Below are 11,306 nucleotides of genomic sequence, written 5' to 3' on the forward strand. Positions count from 1 at the left end.
ACCCCCCTATTCAGTGTCTTTGAACATCATCAGTAGGATCACCTTCTCCTCCTTTCTAAGTTTACGGCACTCATGTTTAAAGTGTCTGCTCTTTCTGCATCTTGTGGCTGGGAGGGGAGTTGGTGGCCACTGCCAAGATTTCCCCAGCCCCCTACTACTACTGCCTCCCCCTCTTGCACCACTTGTCCAGGCCCCTCGGCCTCCTGGAGCCACGGGTTCTATATTCTCTTTTCCACTATTTGATTCACCATGGACATCCTAATTTTTGCTGGTTTTGTTTCTCCTTCTCTTGCTTTACAAAAACTTTCTGGGTTTCCCTTAGAAATTCCTCTAAGGGACTTTCACTCCACTGGACTATTTTCTATACCCTTCTCCTAATGTCTGGCCAAGCCTTAGCTACAAAATGTACTCTTTACATCTCCCACTACTCTAATCTGAGAGCCCACTCCCATTATTTGCTAATCTCCTTTTATTGTGTGGTTTCTGCACATTGGTGAACCACTAACCCGGTTCCTGCCCGAGTTTCCTGCCTTAACCACCATCTTGTTATCTAGTTCTGACAGTTATACTTGGTTAATGGCCAACTGCAAAACCAGCATCTGTGAATTTCTTACATTACCTCAGTGGTCGTTCTGCAGACAGCAGCCTTCTCAGCAGAAGGCGCTAGTGTGTTCAGTCCTGACCTGCTCGTCACTTGACAGCACTGCAGTGTAAATGAGAACCCCCATCACATCCTGATGGCAGCCGTGCTGTAACAAAACCATTGACAAAAGAGTACTCTGAGGCCTTGTCGTGGCCCTTCCATGAGACATCAGCTAGGAGGAGATGAGTCCTCAGAGCAGGGGATGCGTGTACAGGCTGCCTCAGCCATCCTCAGCACTGCACCACCTGCCACCAGCAGTACAGCAGTCTGTGCATCCCTCCCACTCAGACCATTGTCATGACATTTGTACATGATGTGGGAAACAAACACGGAGAAGTTTGTGGAGGTCAGTAGGGAGAGACAGGTGGGAAACGGATTGCAGAGAGCAGAGAGGCATTGCAGATGAGTGCGTGGATAGGTCTGTGTGCAAAAGAACTACAACAGTGGACACAGACGCTTAGAGCAAGTGTATTTTATTGGACTGAAGCAGATCATGTTGTGGAGCTGCAGAAAGAATGGAGATACGTTCTCATCTCAAACCACAGATCACTGACAGGGAAAGAAGCTGCATTGGCCGGGAGGATGCACCTGATCCCGCAGAAGGAAGTTTCCAGGAATTTCCTTCAGGAAGCTGCTGAATGTCAGAATGAGGCAGATGCAGCTCCTGGTCATCTCTCTCCTGAAAGCAGAAACAGCAGACAAAAAAGGTAGACAGCTGCTTGGAACTATTAGATCAAGAAAATGCTGCTAAACAGTGTTTTTCCATGTGTGTACATAGCTATGTATTTCACCTGATTGCAGACATATGTGTGCGTCTGCGTAAATGCACAGAGATTTTGTCTATATGCCCACATATGACGTACATGACATCTATTGTAAGCCCAGCTGGCATTGCTAAGCTCCTCTGGTCAGACTCCTAAGTTCTTTTCTGTGAGGACAGCAAGTCTAGATTTTACCCACGGGATCTCTCAGCTGTTTGACTCAAGCTGCTGGCCCGGCTCCATCTCCTTGTTTTTGTAGCACACGCCAGAGTCCTCAGACTTACCCTTACACTACTGCAGGGCACCGATCTGCTGCAGTATTCTGGGGAGCTTGCAGTCCATGTTCTGCAGGTCGGATAATCCTCCGATGCAGCATCTCCCAATGAAGACAACAGGCAGCTGAGCACAAAGCAATGCCACAGGTTAATCAGAAGAGCTGGTTGCTGAAGGCAGAATGTGGGGAAAGGATTTGTCTTGGAAGCAGACTGTGCACCAGGGAGACCACCATTTACGAAATCCTCCTGTTCCCATGCCCAGTTCCCGTCTCTCTGAAAACCGCTGCGAGACAAAAGGGGGCAGGGGAAGCCCCTGCATTTCAGAGAGGCTGCAGAAGGGTAAAAACACACTCTGGGTTAGTGCTGGAGATGCTCCAAGCACATGATCCCAGAGCAGTGAGCGAGCAGCTCCAAGTGCTGAGACCTGCGTATGAACCATGCATGTGCCCACGGCAGGCTCTCCAAGCGTGCTCCCGGGTGCTTCCCAGCACGTGAAGGTGCTGGGTGGCATGTGCTGTCTCCCTAGTGGCCACCATCACTATCAAAGTCCCTTGGCCCTTCAAACTTGCCTTTCTTGCTCAGCGCCTTCTCCACATACCCTTTCTCTGGCCTTTTGCTCTCCTCCTACCTCACAGCCCTGAAACAGCCTCTGCTGTTTTCCTGCCTGTGCTTGTCCCTTCTCCTGGCCACCTCATGATGGTTGCCTGGCAGCAAGATGACAGCAATCAGTGCAGAAACAAAGGTAAAAACCAAATTAAACTCCAGCCTCTCCTGAAGGCCAGGAGCCATTCTGGATCCTTAGATCCAAGGCTTCTGAAGGCAAAGCTTTGCCGCAGAGGGAAGTGAACCACTGCTGACACCACCACAGCCACAGCTGCAAGCCAGGGAAGATAAAAAGAGATGGAAACACCAGCGGGAGTAGAATTATTGAGACAGTAATAGCTCAGGCAGTGAAGACAAAAGACATGGGCCAGAACAGGCATAAAACAGCAAGGGGGGAAAGGGTCAATGGAAAATGGCAGCTCAGAAAGCCTTGGAGGGGGGTCGATGGCTGCCCATAGTCTTGCCCTGGCAGGGGCAAATCCGCACGTGCCCACACGCTGCTGCCCTGTACCCACACTCAGGACAGGGCCAGGGCGTCATGCAAGAGCTATGGTTCCCTCTGGTACCCCTAAGAGGCTAAAACTGAGCCAGCAGGATCAGGCACAAGCAGGACAGAGACTTGACTCCAAGAGCAAGCGTTCTACAGGAGGTGCACTGGTGCTTTGCTGTCCTTCAGGCAGGACAGACACTGGAACACCTCTGTCAGAGCCTCTAGCAGTCCTGCTGCACTGAAAGCAGCCTTCCAGTTCTGAGTTTTCCCGGGGCTGAGTCAAGTCACATGTCTGGAGGCACACCCAGTGCAGGAAAAATCCCCTGAAGCACCAGTGGCGAGGCAGATCGCCAGCATGTCCCTTCTGCTTCGCCCCTGGGCATCGCTGGATGTTGTTCTCACTGGGGTGGACTGGGGAGTCAAAGCAAAGTTGTGTTCATTACGCAGAGGTGCGGGGACCACGGAGGGGTGGCTCCTGCCCTGCATGTGAGAGCTTGGGCAGGCAAAGCTCCGCACCTCCGGCTGCTGCGGTGAGGAGCGGGCGCTCACCTCAGCACCGAGCACTCGCCCTGCAGTAGCTACAGCGACGGGACGCACAGGGCGGGCAAAGCAAGGAACTTCCTTTCCAGTGCAGCGGGCTGCAGTTTCTCCCCGTGATCCGGCAGGAAAAGCCGTGGGGAAAGAGCCCTCACCTCCACCTCTGCAGCAGCTGGCCAGGGTGTGGCTGCCCTGGGATAGAGGATCAGCAAGTGCTGTGGAACAACTGCGAGAACTTACGGTTCTATGCCCTGTTCTTTGCTGCAGGTAATCCTGGACATCCTTGCGCTGGGTGGTATCAACAACTTCCAGGGCTCCAGGCACAAAGTTGTACTGCTTGAGCATCTCCTCGGCATTCCTGCAGTAACGGCAGCCTCTCTCTGTAAAGAGGGTTACTTTGTCACACCTGATCTTGCTCTCCACAAGCTTATCAGCCATGCTGCTGCTTCAAGACGAGCAGGAATGCTGCCCTTCACCAGCACGTTCACAGGCAGAGGAGACTGCAGCAATCCCAGACCGAGATACTTATGAACTGCACAGCTCTTTCCTCCTCGAAACTCCTCCCCAGGAGTGTGTAATCAGTTTACAAAACCATAGTTGTTAAATCAGCACTGCTTCTTTTTTTTTTTTTTTCCCCACTCAGGAAATGAGAACCAAAAGAATTCAAAGAATGAATTCCAGAACTGAAAAAAAAAACAACCCCAGACTGTTTCTTTTGCAGGCCTGTGTTGCAAACGTGCTTAGGGAGAAGGTAAATGGAACCATCAATGGAATTTAACACACATATTGTACGACTTAATTACGTACAGTTGTGTAAACTGAGCAGAAGAGAAAACCTTAAGGCTGCAGTCCTTCCTAGAGTTGAAGCTGTACAAGACACATTTGGGCAGCAAGCCCCATAGGGCTAAACTGTGCCCACATATTTGATGCCGAGCTGCAGTGGTGAGGTTGCACCCACAAGTGAGAAGCTTGTTGGGACTGAGATTCTTGATGGCCATCGCCAGTACCACAGCATCACTGCTCAGGCAGAGCCTGTCTTCCCTCGCCAACACACAGCTGCCTTATTCCAGGGGTGGCAATCACCATGTGCAACGTTTTACACTGTTGCTGGGCAGACTTGGTCGAACGTTTAGCTCGTCTTCTGCTAAGATGCTTTCCCTGCTCTGCTTTCTGTTGAACTCGGTTGGTTAATTGCCTGGCAGTTTCCAGCATTTTCCATATGTTTAATTTGCACAGGACAACAGAGTACTCTGGACACCACCAGCCCTAGCAGCTGCTCAGGGCAGGGTCACCCTGTCCTGGTTGCTCTGTGCTGTGTCCCCTCAGGGCTGGAATGTCTCCAGGGATGCAACCAAAACAAAACAAAATATTTTCCTGATGCTTAGACGGTTTTGGTTTCTCCCTGTCGCCTCTGGTCCTGGCACCGGGCTCTGCTGGGAAGATCCTGGCTCCATCATCCTCATTCCTCCATCAGGTATTCACGCACTTGGGCAAGACCCCCACCCCAAGCATCCTCTTCTCTGGTCTCACACTGGGGAGCATGGAACTGGTCCAACACAGGCGAGAAATTCCCACAGGTATCTCAGGCCACTCACCAAATAAGCAACCCGCTCACGTTTTAGCTGTTTAAAATAAGAAGGCTTGATACAGAAGGACAATAAAGGACATCAACTTCTTATTTTCATGAGTCTGAAACGGAAAAACCACCAGCAGGGCCCAGGCTCTCTGTTTTTCAGCCCATCAATGTTGCATGTGACAGGCAGGCTAAGGAGCGCTGCTCCTTCCCCAAACAGGGCTTCCCAAACTTAGTTTGCTGCAGCATCAGCATTGTAGAAGGGAACTTGCTCCTTTGTGCACAAATACACATTTTAACCTCAACACACTCCTTTGCAGTCCTCAGAATGTAAAACAGAGGCAGCTGTCTTTAGAGAGCTCCTTGTGCACCAGCACAGCCACAGCTTCTGCTCGGCCCTGGCCACAGCTGTGACAGTCCTGGGCAGCGTAACTTCTCCTCACTGCCAACTTTCAATATGATTTTTCTTCCTCTTACTTATGGGAAAACAGAAGGCTCCTGAGGCCAGATGCTCTTCCCAGAACTAGAAAACTGCAACTGGAACCATGCCTTGTACCGGCCACTGAAACCATTTGCCTGCTTGGGGCTTTGCGCGCGGGCACGCTCGGTGGTTATGCAGGGAACGTACGGCGGGATGCGCGGGGGTGCGGAGTGCGCGGTGCTGGAACGCACGGGGGACAGTCATCAGGATGCGCGGGGGACACTCACAGGGATGCTGGGGGCTTGCGCGAGGGACGCGCAGGGAGTTGAGCGGGGGCAATGCTGCCGCCCGGTGGAGGTTGCGCGCAGCTCTGCAGCCTGGGGACCGTGCATCCGTACCCTCCACCTTCCTTTTCCGAATCCAGCCTTTTTGGGGAGAGTAGAGAGTAGAGAGTGACGGTGCCTTGTCCCGGGCTGAGCAAGGGGTTCATGCCAAGGCCATGGAGGCAGCAGAGGTGCTGAGGGCTGAGATAACAAATCGCTATGATTAACAAACAATATTTGGGCTTGATTTGACTTTCCAGTGGGATCTGGGGGCAGGAAAGGGCACTGAAATATGCTGCCTGAGCAGTTTCCTTTGCCTCCTTCTCATGCACTGAAACCACTGAGACCCAAAGTTCCTGACCAGGGCTCTTGCCTGGTGCATAGTTTAGAAGCACGGCTAGAGGTCATGCAATACCTTCCTGGTCCAGCTCTCTGCTGCAGCCGTGTCCTACAAGAAACAACTGTCTATGGCTTGCACCAGCCTAAAACCACATTCATCACTACCAATAGGAGTTAAACCATCCATCCCATCCAGGTAACTAGAAACAGGTAAAAGGAGTGACACAGAATCCAAGTGGTCAACAAATGCTGTAAGATGCTCATAGCAGCCCCTTGGTCCCCCTGTGCTTTCCCCTTGGTCACCCATGTCAGTGTGGTATCCCTGACCACACAAGCGGGTGGTGAATGGCTTGCCTAATCCTGGCAGAAACACAACATTTACATATCTAGACAATTGTCACACTATATTTCTGGGAAAGTAAGTTTTAAAACTCTGATGGTGATCATAGGAAGTGGGCTGACAGCTTTGCATGGCTTTGGTGGGAAAAAAACTCACTGGCCCTGGTGACTTTTTTGGAAATAGTGGGTCTCATCATCCCCGGTACCTGCTGGGGGCTGACAGCACTGATGTCAGATTTGCTGATTGTGGAGGAGGCGACCCGTATGGGTTCGCCAGTCTCAGGAGGAACATTAGCTTTTGATGTGACTTTGAGCTCTGCCCTTCCCAGGAAGGGCTCTGTTTGAATTGTCAACCTGTGTTCATAAGCTGTGCTGTGCGAGATAAACCCGATTATCTTTTGTGGCTGTGTGGGTTCTTTCTTGGGTATAACAGGGAAATCCTGAATGCTATTGTCCTGGGTTCAGCAGTAGCAGTCGTTTCTCCTTCGTGGTAGCTGGTGCAGTGCTGTGTTTTGACTTCCAGCCTGGGAACAGCGTTGGTGAAGCCGATGTTTTCGGTTGTTGCTAAGTGATGTTTACCCTGACCAAGGACTTTGTGAGGCTCATGCTCTGCCAGGGAGGAGGGGAAGCTGTGGGGAAGCAGAGACAGGGCACCTGCCCCAGGCTAGCCAGGGAGGTATTCCATACCACAGCACGTCATGCCCGGGGTGGGGGGTAACTGGGAGTTACCCGGAAGGACACGGGCTTCCGGGTGGGACTCGTTTCTTGGCCGGCGGTATCGTATTCTCGTCCCTTGTTATTTTCCCTTATCATTGTTGTAGTTGGCGGTAGCGGTGGTGATTTGTGTTGTACATTGGTTGCTGGACTGCTCTTGTCTCAACCCGCAGGAGTTGCACCCTTTCGATCCTCCTCCCCGTTCCTCCAGGAGCGGGGAAGGGGAGAGCCTGGGGGGAAGGGGGGGCCCTCGACTGCTCTCGGCCCGCCACCACTCACTGGGAGTGAGTGAACAAGCTGTCTGGCTAGGGTTTAAACCATCTCATGACCCTTGAGATGCTCTTTAGATATGGCCTGATCAGGGTAAGTAAGTGTGGCCTGCAGTATCAGGGCATAGATGATCCCCCTGTACTGGACACTGGTAAGGCCACGCCTCGAATCCTGTGTTCACTTCTGGGCCCCACACTACAAGGAAGATATTGAGATACTGGAGCGGGCCCAGAGATGGGCAACGGAGCTGGTGAAGGGCAATGGAGCACAGGTGTGATGAGGAACAGCTGAGGGAACTGGGAGGTTTAGTCTTGAGAAGAGAAGCTCAGGGGGGACCTCATCGCTCTCTACAGCTACCTGAAAGGAGGTTGTAGAGAGGTGGGGGTCTGTCTCTTCTCCAAAATAACAAGCGACAGGATAAGTGGAAACGGCCTCAACCTGCACCAGGGGAGGTTTAGATTAGCTATTAGGGACAATTTCTTCACAGAGATGGTGTTCAGGCATTGGAACAGGCTTTCCAGGGCAGCGGTGGAGTCACCATGGCAGGGGGGTTGGAACTGGATGATCTTAAGGTCCTTTCCAACCCTAATTATTCTAAGTGTTCAGGAAATTGTATAGACAAGGCCCTCAGTGACATGGTTTAGTGGTGGCCTTGGCAGTGCTGGGGTAATGGATGGACTTGATAAGCTTAAAGGTCTTTTCCAGCCTCGTTGATTCTATGATACTATGTTTCTAAAACACAGAGTTACAGTGTAGCTCTATGGAGGGGATGCAGAAGGCGCCAGGGGCACGTGCTCAGGGAGGCGGACATCAATTTACAGGAAAGAGGTGCCCTTTGGATACAGGCGGAGTAGAGCCCGTTGGAGTTGTTCCAGGACAGCCTGGCCTTTGGAAAGGGGTTTTGCTGCACAACAGCTCACACATCACCCTGCTGAGGCAAAGATGCCAGGGAGAGATGACATTATTATTCCAACTGAGACATTGCCCCTGCTGCACCCAGTGTTTGCTTTACATCAATTGACCTCCACGGTGGTCAATATTTGCTTATAAAGGCTTCCACTTTCTGTCATTTCCGAGTGATCCCTTCCTTCCCTTGGTTACGCACTCACACAAGACCCCTACTCTAATATGGCCAAAAAACCTCATTGAGGACTTGTTGCTTTTAGCACTATGGTGGGGATTAACTGAATTAATCAAAAAGTCCTCTAAGAAAAAAAAACCCTTAAACATACGGTATTTTATTTTTAGAAACAAACTCAGCACATTTTCACTGAAATGCTAATGAAGGAAAAAACAACTCCATAATTAGATGGGGTTTGAGGGGAATTAAATTTAAATAAAATCACGTATCTGCTCAGGTCTGCCTCTTACCATCACATGCTATCCCATTTGCTTTCCATGGTACATAACACATGTGAGTCTTGCATTTCTTCATAAAATTATTTCTCATAGCAATGCCCCATGTAAGATTAGGAGGGAATCACAGCAACAGTCACTATCAGAAAAGGTGTGAATGTAACCTGCTCAAGTCCTTCCCAAAACTGCCAAGTTCATGATGTGGACATGAATGTATCTACATTTGCTTAGAAAAACATCACCCAGTCAGATGCTGGGTGTCAGGCGCAACTCGTGTTCCCCAAGGTTCACCACAACTGGGGCCAGTTCTGTTTAATGTCTTTGTCAATGGTCTGGACAGGGGATCGAGTGCACCCTCAGTAAATTTGCTGATGACACCAAGTTGGGTGGGAGTGTTGATCAGCTGAAGGATAGGAAGGCTCTGCACAGGGATCTGGACAAGCTGGATAGATGGGCTGTGGCAAATGGTATGAGGTTCAACTAGGCAAAGTGCTGGATTGTGCACTGGGGTCAAAACAACCCACTGCAATGCTACAACTCTGGGGAACAGTGACTGGAAAAGGACCTGGGGATACTGATTGATGGAGCTGAACTTGAACCAGCTTGTGCCCAGGTAGCCAAGAAGGTAAACAGCATCCTCACCTGTATCAGAAATAGCGTGGCCAGCAGGGCCAGGGCAGTGATGCTCCCCCTGTACTGGGCACTGGTGAGGCCTCACCTCAAATCCAGTGGTCAGTTCTCCCTACAAGAGAGACATTGAAGTGCTGGAGCAGCTCCAGAGAAGGGTGACAGAGCTGGTGAAGGTAACCTGGAACACACGTGTGATGAGGAACGGCTGAGGGAACTGAGGCTGTTCAGCCTGGAGACGAGAAGGCTCAGGGGACATTGTCGCTCTCAACTACCTGAAAGGAGGTTGTAGTGAGGTGGGGGTCGGTCCCTCCCACCAAGTAACAAGTGACAGGACAAGAGGAAATGGCCCCAAGTTGTGCCAGGGGAGGTTTAGAACTGACACTAGGAAAAAAGTCTTCACCAAAAGGATTGTCAAACACGCAACAGACTGCCCAGGGCAGTGTTGGAATCACTGCCCTGGAGGTATTTAACAGATATGTAGACATGGCACTAAGGAGCATGGTTTAGTGGTGGCCTTGACACGGATAGGTTAATGGTTGAACTGCATGGTCTTGAGGGTCTTTTCCATACTGAACAATTATTTAATTCCATGAATCTAAAATTCTGTGAAAGATTAAGCACCTTTTCGGATAATCAATCTGAAGCATCTGTTTATGCAAGCTGCTGACTGATAGTCCTTGAGGATAGGAATCTTCTATTTAGTAGCTGGTATGTGTTAGTGCTTACTAATACAACATCTACCATTTTATAAAAATGTAGATAAAAGATGGAAAAATGTCTCTTTGGTTTCTGGCCCCATCACTGAGATTTGCTGCATGAAGAGCAATACCAATAAATCTTGTGTTCCTGCCAGGATTAGGCAAGCCATTCATCACCCCCTTGTGTAGTCAGGGATACTGTCAGGCCACACTGGCATGGGTGACCCAGGGGAAAGCACAGGGGGACCAAGAGGCTGCTATGAGCATCTTACAGCATTTGTTGACCACTTGGATTCTGTGTCACTCCTTTTACCTGTTTCTAGTTACCTGGATGGGATGGATGGTTTAACTCCTATTGGTAGTGATGAATGTGGTTTTAGGCTGGTGCAAGCCATAGACAGTTGGATCTTGTAGGACACGGCTGCAGCAGAGAGCTGGACCAGGAAGGTATTGCATGACCTCTAGCCGTGCTTCTCACCTCTGGACCAGGCAAGAGCCCTGGTCAGGAACTTTGGGTCTCAGTGGTTTGTGCATGAGAAGGAGGCAAAGGAAACTGCTCAGCCAGAGTATTTCAGTGCCCTCTCCTGCTCCCAGCTCCCTCTGGAAAGTCAAATCAAACAGAACACTGTTTGTTAATTCATAGAAATATCATTATCTCAATATTACTGCCAGTTTACACACAGGCAGCACAGACACAGCTGCATTCTCAAGTTTTCTCTCCATGCTGCATCTGATAGGCAGGTGGACGAGCAATGAGTGGTGCCTTTCAGGGGCCTGTATTGGGATGAGCACTCTTTTAACATCTTCATATGCACCGTGGTTTCAAGCACCCTCTCAGCAAGTTTGGAGAGAACACCAAGCTGAGTGTTGTTGTCAACACACGTGAGAGAAGGGATAGGATCTTTAGGGACCTGGACAGAGTTGAGAGATGGACCAGTGCCAACCTCTTGAAGGCAACCTCAACAAGGGCAAGTACAGGGCCCTACACCTGGGCCAAGACAACCTCCTATATCAAAACAGGTTGGGGAAAGTTTGAGAGCTGCCCTGAGAAGAACTCCTTGTGGGTGTTGTGTGACGAGACACACCCCAAGAGCCAGCTTCAGTGTGTACTTGAGCCCAGAACTCCCCCAAGTGCTGGGCTGCACTCCCAGAGTGTGAGCAGCAGATCAAGGGAGGGGATTCTCCCCCTCTGCTGTGCTCTGGGGACCTCCCCTGCAGTCCTGTGTCCAGCTCTGGGGCAACAACACAAGAGGGACGTGGAGCTGTTGGAGTGAGTTCAGAGGAGGCCACAGAGATGCTGCAAGGGCTGGAGCAGCTCTGCTCTGGAGACAGGC

The 11,306-nt window shown here is 50.6% G+C and overlaps 1 protein-coding gene across 2 annotated transcripts; it reads right to left on the minus strand.

Moving 5' to 3' along the window:
• Positions 1-1,100: 1,100 nt before the first annotated feature.
• GLRX (glutaredoxin) lies at positions 1,101-3,887 on the minus strand. Of its 2 annotated transcripts, none has more exons than XM_062607302.1 (3): positions 3,550-3,887; positions 1,689-1,847; positions 1,101-1,322 (listed from the first exon to the last, which is right to left on the minus strand). In XM_062607302.1, the coding sequence occupies exons 1-3, from the start codon at positions 3,745-3,747 to the stop codon at positions 1,173-1,175; spliced, it is 507 nt and encodes a 168-aa protein (XP_062463286.1). In that variant the 5' UTR covers positions 3,748-3,887; the 3' UTR covers positions 1,101-1,172. The 2 variants fall into 2 exon arrangements, with proteins under 2 accessions (XP_062463286.1, XP_062463288.1); XM_062607304.1 differs by having other exon boundaries at positions 1,689-1,803; positions 3,550-3,882.
• Between the last annotated feature and the right edge of the window lie 7,419 nt (positions 3,888-11,306).

This window comes from Pezoporus occidentalis, unplaced genomic scaffold (assembly GCF_034315485.1).
Source record: "Pezoporus occidentalis ecotype Australia unplaced genomic scaffold, CSIRO_AGI_Poc_V1 ctg1215, whole genome shotgun sequence".
Classification (NCBI taxonomy): domain Eukaryota; kingdom Metazoa; phylum Chordata; class Aves; order Psittaciformes; family Psittacidae; genus Pezoporus; species Pezoporus occidentalis.